At 40.9% G+C, this 21,570-nt stretch overlaps 1 protein-coding gene across 1 annotated transcript in view; it reads right to left on the minus strand.

Moving 5' to 3' along the window:
• The window catches only part of LOC124555203 (RNA exonuclease 1 homolog), a 221,774-nt gene that overhangs the window by 81,356 nt on the left and 118,848 nt on the right, over positions 1-21,570 (minus strand). Inside the window, exon 5 of the mRNA XM_047129048.1 lies at positions 9,407-9,509. Coding sequence (XP_046985004.1) covers positions 9,407-9,509 — 103 coding nt within the window. The remainder of the gene's footprint in view (positions 1-9,406; positions 9,510-21,570) is intronic.

The following is a 21,570-nucleotide window of genomic DNA, read 5'->3' on the forward strand; positions in this document are numbered from 1 at the left end:
CCTGAATACGATATTTCGTAATGATGTGGAACGAGTCAAATTTTCCAATACATGACATAATTAAGTTAATTTAACAACACACCTAAGTTAATATAACAACTTTTTTATTTTTTTGTGTTTTTCTTTATTTTTTTATATAATTTTTTTGTTCGTTTTTTTTTATTTTCTTTTCTTCTTAATTTATATTTAAAAGTTCCTCTATGGAGTAGAAGGAGTTGTCATTCAGAAATTCATTTAATTTCTTCTTAAATACTTGTTGGTTATCTGTCAGACTTTTGATACTATTTGGTAAGTGATCAAAGACTTTAGTGGCAGTATAATTCACCCCTTTCTGTGCCAAAGTTAGATTTAATCTTGAATAGTGAAGATCATCCTTTCTCCTAGTATTGTAGTTATGCACACTGCTATTACTTTTGAATGGGGTTTGGTTGTTAATAACAAATTTCATAAGAGAGTATATATACTGAGAAGCTACTGTGAATATCCCTAGATCCTTCAATAAATGTTGCAGGATGATCTTGGGTGGACTCCAGCTATTATTCTGATTACACGCTTTTGTGTAATAAATACTTTATCCCTCAGTGATGAATTACCCCAAAATATGATGCCATATGAAAGCAATGAGTGAAAATAGGCGTAGTAAGCTAATTTACTAAGATGTTTATCACCAAAATTTGCAATGACCCTTATTGCATAAGTAGCTGAACTCAAACGTTTCAGCAGATCATCAATGTGTTTCTTCCAATATAATCTCTCATCAATGGACACACCTAAAAATTTGGAATATTCTACCTTAGCTATATGCTCTGATTAAGGTCTATATTTATTAATGGCATCATACCATTCACTGTACGGAACTGTATGTACTGTGTCTTATCAAAATTCAGTGAGAGTCCGCATACAAGGAACCACTTAGCAATTTTCTGAAAGACAGTATTGACAATTTCATCAGTTAATTCTTGTTTGTCAGGTGTGATTACTATACTTGTATCATCAGCAAAGAGAACTAACTTTGCCTCTTCAAGAATATAGAATGGCAAGTCATTAATATACGAGGGCTATCCACAAACTACATTACGTTTTGGAATTAAAAATAAATAAAGTATTGGAAAATTTTTTTATTATATAGAGATGAAAGCCACACTTAAATGCTACTTTTCTACATAGTTGCCATTTAAATTAAGGCACTTATCGTAGCGATGGACGAGCTTGGAAATTCCTTCGTCATAAAATTTGGCCGCCTGCGCCTTCAACCACGTGGTTACCTCTTCTTGAAGCTGTGCGTCGTCATCAAAACGCTGCATAGCCAACCACTTCTTCATTGCTGAGAATAAGTGTAAGTCGCTCGGTGCCAGGTCGGGACTGTACGGTGGATGAGGAAACAACTCCCACTTAAAAGATTCGAGAACTTCACGAGTGGCATTTGCCGTGTGGGCCCGGGCGTTGTCGTGAATCAGCAAGATCTTTGAGCCCAACTTTCCCCTGCGCTTGTTTCGTATTGCTCTTCTGAGGTTGTGCAGAGTTTGGCAATACCTTTGAGAGTTTATTGTAGTCCCTCTTTCCAGGAAATCCACAAAAATCACACCTTTTCTGTCCCAAAAGGAGAGGTAACCACGTGGTTGAAGGCGCAGGCGGCCGAATTTTACGACAAAGGAATTTCCAAGCTCGTCCATCGCTACGATAAGTGCCTTAATTTAAATGGCAACTATGTAGAAAAGTAGTATTTAAGTGTAGCTTTCATCTGTATATAATAAAAAAAAATTCCAATACTTTATTTATTTTTAATTCCAAAATGTAATGTACTTTGTGGATAGCCCTCGTATATTAAGAACAACAAAGGACCCAAGACTGACCCTTGTGGAACCCCATTCTTGATAGTTCCCCAGTTTAAGGAATGTGCTGATCTTTGAATATTATGAGAGCTCCTTATTTCAACTTTCTGCACTCTTCCAGTTAGGTACGAATTAAACCATTTGTGCACTGTCCCACTCATGCCACAATACTTGAGCTTGTCTAGCAGAATTTCATGATTTACACAATCAAAAGCCTTTCAGAGATCACAAAAAATCCCAATGGGTGATGTTCGGTTATTCAGATCATTCAAAATTTGATTGGTGAAAGCATATATGGCATTTTCTGTTGAAAAACCTTTCTGGAAACCAAACTGACATTTTGTTAGTACTTCATTTTTACAGATATTTGAAGCTACTCTTGAATACATTACTTTCTCAAAAATTTTGTTGTTTCATTTGCAACCATGTTTCAGCAAGATTTGTCAGATGCAGAAATCGTGGATTTGATTAAAATAGCAACACTCCACACAACATACAGAGGGATTCAGGGGATTCTGAATACAGTGACGTGTTTGAAGATAAGTACTCACTAATTTGCAACAATATATCACTCCATTACATACATTTCTGCTGAACATGTTTGTTCTGTAAGTGATGTACGTAGTATCATATAATGTGGTACTCTTTTTAGTTAATGAGATCGATGACAGTTTGTCTTCAGGTGCAGTTGAGAATGATGTCGAAGGTGTTGGGTCAAATCCAATGGCTGTGTCTTACCCAAAAGTCAGAGAGTGGACTGAATTTGACACTTACTGACCTCTGCCAGTGAATCCAACACCCAGGCAGATACTGATGACTTTTCTAAATTCTTAAAACACCTAAGTGATTTCTATAACTGTAACTCAAAGCTGTGCATTTCAAGAATGTTTCTTTCACACCATATTGAGACAGAAAAGTGCAGATCCAAAATCGTACTAAATTTGTCACAATCCAATCAGCAGATTTGATGGAGTTATTTTTTAAATACTGGAAAAATTGCCTGGTTTCTATGGATGGGTACATAAAATAGACCTGGTACTGGCAGTGTTAACACGCCTATACACTGCCTAGCACCATTGCTACATACTGAGAAGCTACCTTAAGCCAATTCATTCTTTTCATTGCTATTTTTTAGTTTAGCACAGTAAAATTGGTCAAAGTCTATCTATTCCTCTCATTTAAAGCTACCTATTTTATGCAATTATTTTAGGGAAATAGTTCACAACCTCATATGAACTATATACAGAGTGATTCACGAAGATATGCAAATATTTTAATATGTTATTCTACAAGTAAAACTAAAGAAAAAATTTCATATAAACATAGGTCCACAAATGTTTAGTTACAGAGTTATGGCTAATAAAAGATTTTGCCTGAAATTTAGCAACTTCACAACTATGAAACCACCACAAAACTGTATGAGGTTAAAGTAAAGCACAATTTCCATTTATTTTATTGTTACTGATCTGGTGAATCAAATAAAACGTGTCCCAGACGTGCATCTGCAGTAGTTTTCCAGAACATCCAGAGAAGCAAAGAAGTAATTTCATAAAATTTTTAATTCATAAATTACTTGGCCCAATTTGTTTTTTAAATTCCAGACAATTGCATAAAGTTTTCAACAGAAGTTGTTGAGAGTTTAATTTTGGAAAAATGATGGTAATAACGTTAACTGAAACTGTATGAATGTGCCAGATAATCTACTTTTATTAATGCCATAGCACACGTGAATTCATGTTAAACCAGAAAAAAACCAAGCACAGTATTAAGGAAGTTGTACAGTGTACATACAATTTCACAATACATTCACAATAAATGTTCAAAAATGTCTCCACTGAGTTCAATGCATTTAGCTGCACGTGTATTGACAGATTTTGTTGCTCGTTTCAGTTTCACAGGGTTGTTCTTAATTTTGTCTATTGCATTAATAATGTGAGCAAGTAATGCCTCATGTGTATTACTTTGTCCTCATAAACTATGCCTTTCATCCATCCATCCCATACACAAAAATCCATTAACATTAAATCGGGTGATCTGGGTGGCCACAGACGGGTAGCATCACGACCAATCCATTTCTGGGGAAAATGTTCATTTAAATGTGTGGTAATGGCATTGGTGAAATGTGGAGGCATGCTGTCATGTTGAAAATACATTTGCAATTGTGTGGCAAACAGAACATCTTTGAACAAGCAGGGCATTTCTTCTTGAAGGAATTATGTCTCACCAGTTAGACATCCTGGGTAAATGAATGGTCCAATAAAGTGTGTGTTGATTATGCCACACCACACATTTATGCTAAATTGCTGCTGGAAATTGCACTGCACTGTTGCATGTGGGTTTGCTTCAGACCATATGTGCTCATTATGTAAATTGTTTATATCAGCTCGAGTAAATGTGCCTCATCGGTAAATAAAATGTATTTGTGTAACTGCTGATTAGTATCTAACCAGTTGCACAACTCCAAGCAAAAGACAGGACCTCCCGGATGTAAATGATACATTTTTTGTTCATGGTAACGATACAGATTATTGTACTTCAGTGTACGCCATACCCTGGATCGTGAAATGCCTAATCGTCGAGAGATACATCGTGTACTGGTACCCAGGCTACGTTGAACAGCATCCATAATATCCTCATCATTGTCTTCACATATTGAGCGCTTGTACTGATTATGAACACTAGGTAGAGAAACTGTCTCCCATAAAATTCGAAATACTCCACTAATGGTTTCTACATTTGGAATCCTCCAAGTTGGATAACATACATGATATTCATTAACTGCAGCCACAGCATTACTATCACATTTTCCATAAATAAACACCATATCGGCATCTTCCTCTATCATAAATTTGAAAGGCATCCCTATTTCACAAATAATCTACAAACAACAACAGTTACTATGTAGTTTCACTTAAATACATTGTTGTTGTTATATTCTTTCACTAAACAACACAGAAAACTAACTTGTTTGAAGGTTAGGAAATGACAAACAACTCACTCATGGTTGCCAACAATGACATAAGCGTTTCTTCATTCTTAATGGAAAGTAAACAAATTTACTTGTATAATAATCTTTGCTTCTCTGGATGTTCTGGAAAACTATTGTAAATACATGTCTGAGACATATTTTATTAGATTCACCAGACCAGTAACAACAAAATACACTCCTGGAAATTGAAATAAGAACACCGTGAATTCATTGTCCCAGGAAGGGGAAACTTTATTGACACATTCCTGGGGTCAAATACATCACATGATCACACTGACAGAACCACAGGCACATAGACACAGGCAACAGAGCATGCACAATGTCAGCACTAGTACAGTGTATATCCACCTTTCGCAGCAATGCAGGCTGCTATTCTCCCATGGAGACGATCGTAGAGATGCTGGATGTAGTCCTGTGGAACGGCTTGCCATGCCATTTCCACCTGGCGCCTCAGTTGGACCAGCATTCGTGCTGGACGTGCAGACTGCATGAGACGATGCTTCATCCAGTCCCCAACATGCTCAATGGGGACAGATCCGGAGATCTTGCTGGCCAGGGTAGTTGACTTACACCTTCTAGAGCACATAGGGTGGCACGGGATACATGCGGACGTGCATTGTCCTGTTGGAACAGCAAGTTCCCTTGCCGGTCTAGGAATGGTAGAACGATGGGTTCGATGACAGTTTGGATGCACCGTGCACTATTCAGTGTCCCCTCGACGATCACCAGTGGTGTACGGCCAGTGTAGGAGATCGCTCCCCACACCATGATGCCGGGTGTTGGCCCTGTGTGCCTCGGTCGTATGCAGTCCTGATTGTGGCGCTCACCTGCACGGCGCCAAACACGCATACGACCATCATTGGTACCAAGGCAGAAGCGACTCTCATCGCTGAAGACGACACGTCTCCATTCGTCCCTCCATTCACTCCTGTCGCGACACCACTGGAGGCGGGCTGCACGATGTTGGGGCGTGAGCGGAAGACGGCCTAACGGTGTGCGGGACCGTAGCCCAGCTTCATGGAGACGGTTCCGAATGGTCCTCGCCGATACCCCAGGAGCAACAGTGTCCCTAATTTGCTGGGAAGTGGCGGTGCGGTCCCCTACGGCACTGCGTAGGACCCTACGGTCTTGGCGTGCATCCGTGCGTCGCTGAGGTCCGGTCCCAGGTCGACGGGCACGTGCACCTTCCGCCGACCACTGGCGACAACATCGATGTACTGTGGAGACCTCACGCCCCACGTGTTCATCTACATCTACATCTACATTGATACTCCGCAAGCCACCCAACGGTGTGTGGCGGAGGGCACTTTACGTGCCACTGTCATTACCTCCCTTTCCTGTTCCAGTCGCGTATGGTTCGCGGGAAGAACGACTGTCTGAAAGCCTCCGTGCGCGCTCTAATCTCTCTAATTTTACATTCGTGATCTCCTCGGGAAGTATAAGTAGGGGGAAGCAATATATTCGATACCTCATCCAGAAACGCACCCTCTCGAAACCTGGCGAGCAAGCTACACCGCGATGCAGAGCGCCTCTCTTGCAGAGTCTGCCACTTGAGTTTATCAAACATCTCCGTAACGCTATCACGGTTACCAAATAACCCAGTGACGAAACGCGCCGCTCTTCTTTGGATCTTCTCTATCTCCTCCGTCAACCCGACCTGGTACGGATCCCACACTGATGAGCAATACTCAAGTATAGGTCGAACGAGTGTTTTGTAAGCCACCTCCTTTGTTGATGGACTACATTTTCTAAGCACTCTCCCAATGAATCTCAACCTGGCACCCGCCTTACCAACAATTAGTTTTATATGATCATTCCACCTCAAATCGTTCCGCAATTGAGCAATTCGGCGGTACGTCCACCCGGCCTCCCGCATGCCCACTATACGCCCTCGCTCAGAATCCGTCAACTGCACATACGGTTCACGTCCACGCTGTCGCGGCATGCTACCAGTGTTAAAGACTGCGATGGAGCTCCGTATGCCACGGCAAACTGGCTGACACTGATGGCGGCGGTGCACAAATGTTGCGCAGCTAGCGCCATTCGACGGCCAACACCGCGGTTCCTGGTGTGTCCGCTGTGCCGTGCGTGTGATCATTGCTTGTACAGCCCTCTCGCAGTGTCCGGAGCAAGTATGGTGGGTCTGACACACCGGTGTCAATGTGTTCTTTTTTCCATTTCCAGGAGTGTATATGGAAATAGTGCTTTGCATTATGCTCATACAGTTTTGCAATGGCTTTATATTAGTGATGTTGCTAAATTTCAAGCAAAATCTTTTTATTAACCGTAACTCCATAACTAAACATTTGTGGACTTATGTTTACATGAAATTTTTTCTTTAGTTTTACTAGTAGAATAACATATTAAAATATTTGCATATCTTCGTGAATCACCCAGTATAATAGTATCAAACTGAATGTACAAAATCAGGCCCGGAATTTACTGTTTGTTTAGACTGAGCACCCAGTACTAACACACAACACTCATATCATATCAACATTGTAACCGATATTTTTGTCGCAAGAACTGGAATACCATTTTATCTGATGACCTGCTACTACTGGTTAAATTGTTCCTGTCTCGTAGTATTTTTGGTACCATTGTCGAACCACAAAATAATTTGTTGCTGCACACAATGTGGTAAGTGTAATCATTATGTGCAACACACCAAATGTTCTTGTAATGAGCAAAACACACACAAAAGCATCTGAATAAATGAAGGAAACAAAGTTAACATTTGTGAGTGGATGGACAAAAGGATAATCAACATAAGGGATTGACGGACAGTGAGTGCCATTATATGTTGAGAAGATATGGTCAAACTCTTGAAAAACTTCCACCTGGTGGTGTGAGTGGAACAACATTGTAATTGCTATTTGAAATTAGAAAAGTCATCCATAACTTGCATAGGCAAAAAGTAGTGTGTGTTGAATATTTGCAGGGTTCTAATACAGCAGTGCAAATGTCAAAACTGGAATATTTTGAACATTATTTCGATTTTTTGCGCGATTTTTCATTCAGGTGTAAGCCTAAATGTCACATATTTTGTTAAACATTAGGAATATAACTTTGTTCTTTTCAAGGAAAGTTTTTCCACTGTCAGTTCTCACATGAAAATTTAACAGCAAACGATAAGGTGCAACTCTTTCAGAGATTTTGGGTACTTCATTATGACATATAGATACAACTGTTGGCTTTATAGTGCACTGAGATGGGTGATGTGAAGAGACAAAGAAGGAAGTGCATCCCGTTGCCATCGTTCACTTGAATATCGATTGTCTTTAGAGATTGTTAAGGTATGCGTTTGTTGAAAGAGTGTAATGTTTAGCATATTACACATCAGACATGCAAAATTTGGATCAACAGATTAATGAGTAATTCATCCCACAAACGTAAAAGAGGAAAGCACTCCAAAAGAACCTGCAGACTGCCAGATCATGACAGACTTAATGCTATTAAAATTCAGATATGAATGTGCACAAAATGTCTGCTCTTCTCCAGGAGAGGTACCTCGAACTACATATCAGTGAAAATATATAGAGTGATATTTTCAGAACTTATTTTAATATAAAATTTGGTGTTCCACAGTTAGATGCGTTGGTAGCCTTGGGAGACAGAAATTGGATCTTGATGAATTGAAATTCTTCAGGGTGGTGGTCTTTCAGGCCTGGAGAATGAGCAGTAGTGCTGTCCATAACAAGCATTACATGGATTGGCAGATTCATCTCAAGCCAATATTTTTTCACCGAAGGACCAAACAGTTCACTGAACCAATCACAAAAAAGATCATGTGTCACGGGCCTCCACATCACATTTAACCCACTCTTCTGGACTTTACACTTCTTGAAGGCTTGTGGAGTTCCTGAATGGTAAACAAGCAGCCGTTTAATTTACAAATCACCACTTGCAATGGCACAGAACAGCAATGCGAGACAGTCTTTCATTGGCTTCTGACCAGGCAATGCACTCTCCTCTCCTATTATTAAGGTACGCTTTGGCATATTTTTCCATAGACCCATCTCATCACAATTAAAAACCTGCTGTGGTACAAAACCCTCAGAATCAATGAGCAACTTGAAGTTGCTGGTAAAGTTCTCTACTGCCTTCATGTCGGAGCTGGCTGCTTCGCCATGCCTCACAATGCTGTGGCTGCCGGGTCTTCTCTTAAACTTCTCAAACCAACCAGAACCTCCCTTAAACTCTTCTTCATCTGCTGATTATCCTAGTGTCTTCTTAACAAAGCCAACAAAAATTACTCTCACTTTCTCACAAATGAAGTTCTTGTTAATACTGTTGCCTTTCAATCACTTCTCATTTATCCTTGTAAGCAGCAACCTCTCAACATCATACAGAATACGAAGGCATTCTTTAGTGTGCAAGCATGTCATTTCCATTTAGTTAAGGACACCTGTGGCGAGAGGTTTGCTTCCTGCTACCTTTGTGTTGGACACCTATCTTTCGTGAACAAACAGCAATGATGTGGAATTTTTATAAGTAGAAGTACTTGCCATGTCATGTATTATTTGCATAACAAAAGCACACCATGAATAATTTACAAATTAAAAGAATATGATGATGCACATACCACCCGTATTTGCAGATGACTGAAGTGCAGATGGTGTGCAAGTTGTAGACGAGTTATCTGAGATAGGTGTTGCACGAACCTTCATATACCGTTCAGCCAGGACCTAAGAAAGAAGAGAACTACAATATACATATTCTGAATGACAATTTGTTTTTTAATACAATTACCATTAAAGAACATTGATAAATATTAGTCTCCATAAATATTAATCACAATGGAAAATGGTTCTACAGCTATGTCAGTACAAACACCAAACTGGCAGCGACCAAGAGTTTTCTTTATTTCTGGCCATCAGTTTTGTTGGTGGCAAGAGTGCCGAGAAGTCAGTTTCAGTGGAGATAGCTACCCAAATAATTTTTCTAGCCTGATTATCACACAATAACACAAGCACTGTCAGTGGCAACTACACAGTATACAGTGTGCCAAGGCTGCTGCAAATCAGGAAGTGTTATCATTATGAACCAACCCAAATTGATAGGTACTATCTGATTTGTCTTCCTTGAAATATCTGCACTAGACAAGGTCACAATTGCATGTCGTCAATCGAATGTGCAGCAGAGTCCCAACAGTAACGGAGGTGAATTTTGTTGGTCAAGAAACTCTAATCTCTATTTTTACTACCGCAACCCCTCTGTCTCCATTTCCTTCGTCATCAGCTTTTTTCATTCATATCTGTCACATTTCCTTTACCATAACTTCTATTTGTCATTTACACTTCTTAATCCCTGTCTTCATTTTCTAATTTATTACATTTTCTGTTTAACACATCATCAAAATCTGAATTTATCTGTCACATTGTTATACCTACTACACTCATTACTTTGCACATCATCTCTTACGAGCTTCATATTACATTTGCCTCATCCTTTCTACAAAAATAATACAACTTTTTGTAAGATGTACATTTGACTGGTTTCAAAAACTATTTCAATAGATTTCAGATTTGGTGTACCTGCAGGCACCATTCCATGAGGTTTTGCCGAATACCCAGGCACTATTCATTACTGCACTAAACTTCATTGCAGTTCGAAGAACAACAGTCACTTGCCATTATCTGATCAAACATATTGCAGCATACTTTCAGAGAGAGAAAGAGAGAGAGAGAGGAAATAATTGCTTATAAATTGTTGCCTGTAAAAAAGAAGTATTTTATGGTAACCATATAAATAGTCGGCATGATGCCATATTTTTTGCTGAGAAACTGTACTGAAATACAAAACTGACTTGTTCCACATCAGAGTGAGACATCACAATTATGATCCAGTGAATGTTACGATAAGTAACTAACTAACTTGTTATTTACAGCATGCTAATCAGACATCTCTGCTTGTTTTACACTGTGAAAAGTCATATCTATTTACACTATTACATAGTTCCTCGTGGATTGTAAGCTCACTATTTTACATTTTGAAAAATAAATAAACTATCTCAAAAATAATGTATAGCTCCTGATATATGAAAATTATGAAAATAGTTCGCTTAGCTTTTTGCATGTACCATGGGTCACATTTGTGATGACTTGCCATATTTTAGAATGTCTCGGTAGTTTCACAAATAAGATACAACTTCTCTGTGAAAACAGGATTATATGCTCCCTGTTTACATTGTTGATTATTTTTGTTTTCCACAACAAAATTTGATAAATGTAGTAACAACCACATACATACTACCTACTCAGAAATTCACCACTGGAGTAGAATGAGTTGTCAAGAGGCAATGTTTTCAATGTATTTATAAAACTTTCATTATATGCCAACAACTTTTAATTTGCAAGAGTTGCTGTCAAATATTTTTATGGCTACATACTTTCCCCTTTTTGTGCAACAGTAAGGTTAAGAGTGTGTGTGTGTGTGTGTGTGTGTGTGTGTGTGTGTGTGTGTGTGTGTGTTAAAGCAAGCACAGTCTGCCAAAATGTGGCACACAGTGATATGTACACCACAAGCACCACACACTGGAGATGTCTCTTGTCAGAGCAAGAAGCCGTGCATCATAGGGTTGTGGCCTATTTGAAGAGGAGTATGGAGAGCCTCATCCCACCTGTGTGGTTGGAAGGAGATATGTAACAGCAGTATTGTGGACTTTACTAGACGCAGTTTGACCCGTGGTAAAAATTGCTGTTTTGAAGAGCGTGCCACAGCGCGTAGTGTGAAGCAGTCGCCCTCCGTTTCTGGCAGTGGTGCCGCTGTGACAATTGCAGCTTTGGTGTCTCCCTCTGGTGGGAAAGGGGAAAGGTTGCCCGTTCACGTGCATTTAAGGGGCGCTATGAGCTCGCCAGTCAGTCAGTCGCGAACGCAGCAGCGGGCACTCGGTCGGTTGGTGCGGACCCGGAAAGACGGGAGATCCGCGCGCCTTCCTACATCCATTGAAGCGGCTGACAGCGGACGGTTTGGGAGATTGATTTGGAGGTGCTGCGCCAGGTCTTTTCGAGAAATCACAGTTTATTAGAAGTTAAGTGATTGGTGATATGTTGTGTGATTTACTCCTGTTAAATTCTACTTGTTTTCTTGGTCAGTCTCTCGTCCGCAGCTTGCTCATCTGTCTCTCATCCGCATTTGTTAGGCTGTTATTGTCTGTCTGTCGTTCAGAGCTGCCTCTGTCATGTTTGTCGGATTCGGCATGTTAACGAATTTATTGCTTTGAGTGTAATGGCCCAATACCTGAAATATGTTTTGATTTTGCCTATGATCTTGAGAGGCGGTTTCTGTGTACTGTAGAGCATCTAAACTTGTTTGGCCAGCCTTGTAGGATTTTATATACGACTGCATTTCATTGGCTTTTATTTAGATGGTCATTTTAGTATATAAAGTTGCTACCCTTTCACCGTAAGACTTTTCTTAGAAGTTAAAATCAAGTTGCACCTTCGGTGGCAAGGTCAATATTTTAGTTCTTAGTGTTTTTGTACCATTTCCATCCCTCCTACGGGGTTGCGTAGTTGGTGTGCTTGTGTAAATTGTTAAAACTTTTAGTTTAAAGTAATCTGGTGTGTTGCAGATTTGCACCAGTGTAGTCTTTCAGAGCTGTTGCGAGCAGTCGTAACTACGGCCGTTTCAAAAGGGAGCGGCAGGGTTCTCTGCCAGAAAGCTCATACAGTTAAAACTTATTTCCTTCTGCTGGTTGCTGGTTGTTCGGGGGAGGAGACCAGACAGCGAGGTCATCGGTCTCATCGGATTAGGGAAGGACGGGGAAGGAAGTCGGCCATGCCCTTTCAAAGGAACCATCCCGGCATTTGCCTGGAGTGATTTAGGGAAATCACGGAAAACCTAAATCAGGACGGCCGGACGCGGGATTGAACCGTCGTGCTCCCGAATGCGAGTCCAGTGTGCTATATTTCCTTCTGCCTCTGAATAAATTGTAACTTGATAACTAGAGGGTGCTTTTGCTTATAATTTTAAATCTGTTTCTTTATATTTAAAAAAAAAAAAAAAAAGCTTTTAGGAATAAAATTCCCATTTCTTAAACGCAATTTGGTTATGATTTCATCAATTACTACCTGGCAACTACTTCCACGCCCATATAGTGTGATTAAATGTGTTAATGTTCTTGATGAATCACTAGTAAATAAAATAAATGTTTGAGAATATTCTTTGAATTTAAATCCATGGTTCACAGTTTATTATCCGCTACGCCCAGCCACTCTTCTCCCCATCAACACATGACTCTGTACCTCAACAGTGAGGTGATAGCATGCAGGAGGATGGCACATTGAACTAACTGAGGATCACTACACGCCTCTTTGGCTGCTACATCTTGCCTTTCATTTCTCGCAATACCCAGCCTTTGTAAGTGGAGAAGGGAGTCCTCGATATCCTCGACTACTGTATCACCTGGGTACATGCATTGCAGAGACTGAAGGCTCTCAGGGAGTTGAACAGACAAGGGATTTAACAGGTACAGCATATCTCATCTGCTCCAGCACCCTCAAGATTGCAGATATTAAGTATCAATGACTGTGACGTCTGTAGGCAATTGACTCTTTAAGATACAATTAATGTTAAAACACTGGAAAACATAGTATTAAAAGTATAAGCAGGAGTGCAATCTCTCCTGCACTGTGCTAAATCTAATGTCACTGTGGGTCTCTGCAGTAACCAGCGAGGCAGTTGGTGAAAACCCCGGATTTGAACCTGTACAAGCCACACACCAAAGGACTCCAGCATGCACTTTGCACAGATCCCAAACACCCTCATTGCTCGTGGATAATTAGTAAAGAGGCATTCCATAGCTGAACAAGCAGTCTACAGCTACTTACATCGATACTTCGCAATACACCTTACGGTGTGTGGCGGAGGGTACCCCATACCACTACTAGTCATTTCCTTTCCTGTTCCTCTCACAAATACAGCAACGGAAAAACGACTGTCTATATGCCTCCATAAGAGCCGTAATTCCTCATATCGTATCTTCATGGTCCTTATGCGCAATTTATGTTGGAGGAAACAGAATCATTCTACACTCGGCTTCAAATACTGGTTCGCTAAATATTCTTAATGGTGTTCCTCAAAAAGAATGTTGCCTTCCCTCCAGAGATTCACATACGAGTTCTTGAAGCATCCCAGTAACACTTGCACGTTGTTCAGACCTACCAGTAACAAATCTAGCAGCCCGCCTCTTAATTGCTTCGATATCTTTCTTTAATCCGACCTGGTACGGATCCCAAACACTCAAGCAGTACTCAAGAACAGGTCACACTAGCATCCCACATGTGGTCTCCTTTCCAGATAAACCACATTTTCCTCAAATTCTCCCAATAAACCGAAGTCCACCATTGCCCTTCCCTACCACAGACTTCACAAGCTCGTTCTATTTTATACCGCTTTGTACTACTATGCCCAGATATTTAAACGACATCACTGTGCCAAGTAGTAAACTACTAATTCTGAATCTGAACATTACCGGTTTGTTTTTCCTACTCATCCTCATTAACTTACATTTTTCTACATTTCGACATGGCTGCCACTCATCACACCAACTACAAAGTTTGTCGAAGTCACCTGACTTCGACACCTTACCATACACCACAGCATCATGAGCAAACAACCACAGATTGCTGCTCACCCTGTCCACCACATCATTTATGTAAACAGAGAATAACAGCAGTCCTGTCACACTTCCCTGGGGCACTCCAGACAATACCCTTGTCTCTGATGAACACACACGGCCAATTGATAACTTACTGGGGTCTATAACTTAAGAAGTCTTCGAGCCACTCACATATCTATTAACCTATTCCACATGCTTGTACCTTCCGTAACAGCCTGCAGTGGGGGCACCACTGCAAATGCTTTCTGGAAATATGAAATCTGCCTGATGTCCTTCATCAATAGTTCGCAGTATATCATGCGAGAAAAGGCAAGCCGAGTTTCACACAAGCAATGCTTTCTAAAACCGTGCCGATTCACGGACATAAGCTTCTCAGTCTCAAGAAAATCTTTTATATTTGAACAGAGGATACGTACAAGGATTCTGCAGCAAACCAATGTTAGGGATATTGGCCTATTATTTTGCAGAGTCTGTTCTTTTGTCCTTATTTCACATAGAAGTCATCACAAACTTTTTCCAATCACTTGGGACTTGGCACTGGGCAAGAGATTAGTGATAAAAGCAAGCTAAGTAAGGGGGCCTAGGCCATAGACCACTCTTTGAAAAAATGAATTGGGATTCCATCCAGACCTAATAACTTATTTGTTTTCAACCCCCTTTAACTGTTTCTCTACACCAGGGATGCTTATTACTATGTCATCCATACAGGCGTCTGTTCAATGGTCAAATGATGATATGTTTGTACAATTCTCCTGCATGAATGATTTCTTGAACGTGACATTTAAAACTTCGGCTTCCGTTTTGCTACCTTCAGCTGCCATACCAGACTGGTCAACAAGTGACTGGATGGAAGTCTTAGACCCACTTATCGATTTTACATAGGACCAGAATTTTCTCGGGTTCCCTTCCAGATCTTTGCTAAGATATGATGGTGGTATTAGTTGTATGCTTCACACATAGATCTTTTCACAAATGCAGGAATCTCTACTAACCTTTGCTTGTCATAATTTGCACGTTCTTTGAAGCAAAAGCACAACAGCCTCCACTTCCTCAGCACTGTCCAAATCTCATTACTAAACCATAGTGAGTCTTTTCTGTATCCACTTACTAGACACACAATTCTCCAGACCACGACTTACAATCTGCTTAAACTTTGCCCATAATTCTTCTATGTCCATGTTTTCACATGACTGTCTGTCGGTAACCTAAAATATATCCATAGACATTCCAGTCTATACTACAGCGTAAACTCGTCTCCAATTAGTAATGCATGATCTGGGTATTTTTGAACTACTGACCAAAGACATTCTTTGAATGACTCTAGAATTGCCACAGCAGAATCAGGAGGCCAGTAAAAACATCCAACAATTAACTTGGTTTCACCCTGACCAGGTAACTAACTTCAATGTCTCACTCAACTTCGACCTCAACAGAGAGAATATTTTTGTCAACTAAAATGAGCACTGCCCCTCCTATGGCCTCTAATCTGTCTTTCTGATATATATTCCATGACTCGCTAAATACCTCAGAGCTCTCTACTTTGGGTTTCAGCCTGCTCTCCTGAGAATAATTTGAGTGCGCAAACTTTCCTGGATGGCACTAAATTCAGGAAATTTGTCACAAATACTTCAACAATTCACTGATAAAACTTTGACAGTCAAAGTGTCTTTACTCTGAATGTGGACTGACTTCCCATGCTGTGTACTGACTGGCAAGTGTTCAACAGAATACCTCAAACTACTGCCTAACCTGAAAACCCTTGATGTGTCCTCCACAAGTACTCTGCTACCCAAGGAGCTGCTTCCCTTCTGTAGTGCACCCTGATCTAAGTTAAGTCCTACAAATCCCCAACCGATAACACAGGTCTAGAAATCTCCAGCCAAGACCATCACAGAGTCGACAAATCTTTTGGTTGAGAACCTCCACTCGGCTCCAAGCCAAAGGACCCCAATCAGCTCTGCAAACAATGCTGCAAATTAAGAGTTCCGCTTGCATCCTACACGTGAGGCCAACAGCCTTCACCACTTCCGGCAACTGCCTGTATAAACTAAAGATGGCCTCAGAACCCATGTGATAGGCAGCAGCGGTGCCATCGTCAGTTGCAACTCCACCCTGCACACTTGATATGAGCAGGCAAGACTGCCTCCATAAAACCCTCCCTCCCATATGCCTGCTCAGACCCTGCTGAAGGAGTGACCTCCTGGGCACCCACAGAGTGAATGGGCGAAGCCAGACAACCAGTCTGTGCCTTGAGAGGTGCAAATGTGTTACCATCTGCCACGCACTCCACTGTGAGAGCGACTTCTCTGTGTCGATTACACTAGGAGATGCCTCAGTACCAGAGCCCTTGGGTGAAACAAGGAACATCTAAATGTCACTTGCAACATGCTAGATTCTCCACCACCACTACACCTAAAAGCAGCAGCCTGAATGTGACCAACTGTAGCCAAAAGCACAGTCAGCTGTTCGAGAACTGTGGGCATTGACAAACACTGCTACCAGTGCTAACACTAGCAACCTCTGTTTTTGTAGGAGCATCAGCTTTTTGAACTGGCTGTTTAAGAACTTCAGAAAAGGAGGTAGCAAATGTATGTGTGTGTGGGAGGGGGGGCTGCATGGTCTTATAGATCTTTTTGGCCTCACTATATGGCATCCACTTCATTGTTTTAACTCTCCTGTATCTTCCTTTCTTCAAGGAAGACACTGCAGTCCCTGCTCCAGTCAGGGTGATCTCCAGAGCAATTTACACACTTTGAAGAAGATGAACTACTGACTCCTTTGTGGGCAGCCTTACCAAATTCGCCCCAAGTGGTTTCCGCCTTGCACCTTAGATTGGTGTGCCCAAAGCGCCAACTCTTAAAACATCACACTGTGTTAAGAACATATGGCTGCATGCTTAGGTGAAAGAACATGCCCATATGTGCTCTGGAAGTTTCGTGCTGTTGAAAATAAGTATACACGAGTCTGATTTAATCAGATTGTCATCAACCCTTTTCATTATAGTTTGTACGTTAGCAATGCCTTCTTGGGGCCCGTCAGCTTTCAGTTCCTCTTTGGGAGCATTTACCAGATCTCTGCATGGCCCAACAACTTTGCTGTAGTTCAAGGTGATGTGTAGCTAAGTTTCAATTGCATATTCCCTGAGGCATTTAGCTTTCTGGAGGTTCTTTATAGTTGTTGGGAACTAGAGCTTTCTACCAACAGTGTAACATTGCAGAATCGCTTGACAGATTTGAAAGTGCCATCAGTGTCTCTAAACCCTTTTGAATACAGAACCGGGAAGCTTTCTCAAAGCTGCCCTCTTTCTTTTTAACTATTAAAAACACATTCTGGCTGGCACTACGCATTCTGTTGCTATTAACGCAAGAACTCTGAAAAATCCCCAAGTCAGAAGGACTGGCTAAATGAGCCCTCTTGTGAGGCTGGGTGTTAGTATCTTTCAGTGCCCCATCCATTCCGCTGGGAGGAAGAGGAGAAAACTTGGAGCATTCCATCCACATCCCACAAGCAGCTAGGAAAATAATGGTCCACTCAGACAGAGCCCTGCCTGCTCGTGTAAGCCTTATACAACTGAGATGCAGCAGCTTCCCCAGAAGTTGCCTGCTAATGACTGTTCCACCTCAATAGCCATGCATCTCATCAGTGCGCATCACACCCAAAGACTGAGTGGTTTTTTTTATAGATTTTTTACCCTCCTCACAATCCAGGCTGTCCCCATTCCCTGTGCCACACAATATTCCACCGCTGTACCACACAGCAGTTGTTGAAGCATGCCCAGCGTTTACGGTGACAGAGGACTGGTGGCACTTACAGTCCTTAGCTCCGGAAGCCCCGGGTCCCCAAGCAAATACCCAGCAAACAAATGCTGACCTGCTTAGGGCATTATATTGTAGATAGTAAAGGCTTTTGTACCTAGTGTTATTTTTATGAATGCAATTACTGTTTTCAAATAATGACTGATTCTTCGCAAAAAAAATTCATTAGAGAGTAAAATGTATTGTGAGGTTGCTGTTAGTATGCCTGATTTATTAAACAGGTGCCAACATGAAGTTCAAGGCTGGACACCAGATTTTAACCCTACAGTATGTTTATGTGCAATAAATAACTCTGTGTATGGGTGGAATTGTCCCAGGATATTATTCTATATGAAATAAAAAAAAGTAGAAGTCTGATGTTTCCATCACCAAAATCAGCAATTACATGCAGAGCAAATGTTGCTGAACTCAGGTGTTTGAGAAGAGCTGTAATTAAAAGAAAGTGTTGTCCATTAAGGTGCTGCTGCCCTGCACAATTATGACGAGTAAAATTTACAACTGAAGATACACTGTAAATGTTAAGTAAAATTTTTCCATCCTTTCTTTGCTCAGACTCCAAAAAATATTGAAATCACCATAAATTATTATTTGTCTCCATTTTTCAAACAAATGACATAATAAGGTTTCAAATTTTTGTAAAAACCTCTGAAAACTTCCAAGAGGGGATTCGTAAAGTGTACTAATTATAATTGTGGTGTTTGTCACTACAACTTCACATGCACAGGCTTCCTAGTCTTATTCTGGTGGAAACTACTTGTATCTACAGTTTTGATTTTGTAAATACATGGCAGCTAATTCTTTAGCCTTACTGCTTCTGCAATAGGTACACTATGTGATCAAAAGTATCTGGACACCTGGCAGAATATGACATACAAGTTCATGGCGCCCTCCATTGGTAATGCTGGAATTCAATATGGTGTTGGCCCACCCTTAACCTTGATGACAGCTTCCACTTTTGCAGGCAAACTTTCAATCAGGTGCTAGAAGGTCTCTTTGGGAAAGCCCATTCTTCACGGTGTGCTACATTGAGGAGAGGTATCAATGTCATTCAGTAAGGCCTGGCACGAAGTCAGCGTTCCCAAAGGTGTCCTATAGGATTCAGGTTAGGACTGGACTCTGTGCAGGACTGCCCATTACACAATGTTATTGTCATGCTACAGGCCGTGCATTATGACATTATGATAAGGTGCTTGATCATGTTGAAACATGCAATTGCCATACCCGAATTGCTCTTCAACAGTGGGAAGCAAGAAGGTGCTTAAAACATCAATGTAGGCTGTGCTGTATTAGCGCCACGCAAAACAACAAGGGGTGCAAGCCGCCTCCATGAAACAGAAAACCACACCATAACACCACCGCCTTCAAATTTTACTGTTGGCACCACACACACTGTAGATGATGTTCACCGGACATTCGCCATATCAACACCCCACCATCGGAACGCCACATTGTGTACCATGATTCGTCACTCCACACAACTTTTTCCACTGTTCAATCGTCCAATGTTTATGCTCCTTACACCAAGCAAGATGATGTGTGGCTTATGAGCAGCCGCTTGACCATGAAATCCAGTTTCTCACCTCCCGCCTGTCACAGTACTTGCAATGGACCCTGATGCAGTTTGGAATTCCTGTGTGTTGGTCTGGATAGATGTCTGCATATTAAACATTATGACCCTCTTCAACTGTTGGTGGTCTCTGTCAGTCAACAGATGAGGTTGGCCTGTATGCTTTTGTGCTGTACGTGTCCCTTCACTTTTCCACTTCACTATCACATCAGAATCAGTGGTCCTAGGGGTGCCTTAGGAGTGTGGAAATTTCGCATACTGACATATGACACAAGTGACACCCAATCACCTGATCACATTCAAAGTCCGTGAGTTCCGCGGGGCGCCCCATTCTGCTCTCTCACAATGTCTAATGACTACTGGGGTTGCTGATATGGAGTACCTGGCAGTAGGTGGCAGTACAATGCACCTAATATGAAAAATGCATGTTTTTGTGGGTGTCCAGATACTTACTTCTGATCACATAGTGTAGCTGCTAATTTATAATCTTCAATATCCAACATTTTTATTCTTATATTTACATGGTGCCCAGACAGGCAAAGACCGTCATCTAAATTTCCAGTTCTTTTTTCATGCAAGGAACCACAGATTCTGCTGAGGTGGGATGGTTTGCATGCCTCAGTGATACAGATAGCAACCACAATTGAAGAAACCTGACAAACATGTCGCTCCTGAAAAGGGGCAACAGATTTTTAGTAGTTGCATGAGCAGCAGTCTGGGGGACTGTTTGATCTGGCCTTGTAACACCCAAAATGGCCTTGCTGTGCTTGTATTGTTATTGGCTGATAGCAAGGGGAGGCTACAATTGCTACTTTTCCCAATGATATGCAAGCTTTACTGTGTGGTTAAATGATGATGGCTTCCTATTGGGTAAAATATTCTGGAGGTGAAATAGTGCCCATTCTGATCTCCAGCTAGGGACTCCTCAATAGGATGCCATAATCAGAAAAAAACTGAAGTGGAATTCTACAGATCAGAGCATTAAAGTTTAAATTATTTAATTGGGTAGGCAGGTTGGAAAAATTGAAAAGGGAAATGGATAGGTTGAAGTTACATAAAGTTGGGATTAGCGAAGTTCAGTGTCCCCCCACCCCTGACTGCCATGCGACGGGCAAGTGTCAGATTCCCAACTGCTTGGAGATTTTTTCCACTTAGAGACTGGGTCATTTTGACTATTTTTCGACCTTGACTGTCTCAATAAATATGTAAAGGTTTTTTTTACTGCCACTACCTGTCACAAACCATTACAAAAACAACTTTACAATAAGGTCATACTGATGTTACATAATCTTTTCATAAATGCTGTGGTCGTCATCCTGAGGAAGATGTCACTTTGGAAGCTGGACTGATGTTTGCACAAAAATGTTTTGTAACGGTCACTCACTTTGTTGTTCTGGCGTGGCAGTCTCGTTGTGATGTGCTGAGGTGTTTCCATTTCTGTGGCTCTCTTGGTCACCTTATTGTAAAGTTGTTTTTGTAATGCCATTTAGCCTGAAGATGAGGTATTACCTCAAAAAATGTCGCTAAATAAATAGGTAATACAATAGTTGACAAAGTTTGTGACTGGTAGTGGTAATTCAAAAAAAAAAAAAAAAAAAAAAAAAAAAAAAAAAAAAAAAAAAAAAAAAAACCTTTACAGAGACTGGATGTTGTGTTATCCTCATTATCATTTCATCATCATCATCATCATCATCATCATCATTGACAAATAAGTCACCCAACCCCCAAAAACATGCATTTTT

Source organism: Schistocerca americana, chromosome X, assembly GCF_021461395.2.
Source record: "Schistocerca americana isolate TAMUIC-IGC-003095 chromosome X, iqSchAmer2.1, whole genome shotgun sequence".
In the NCBI taxonomy this organism is placed as follows: domain Eukaryota; kingdom Metazoa; phylum Arthropoda; class Insecta; order Orthoptera; family Acrididae; genus Schistocerca; species Schistocerca americana.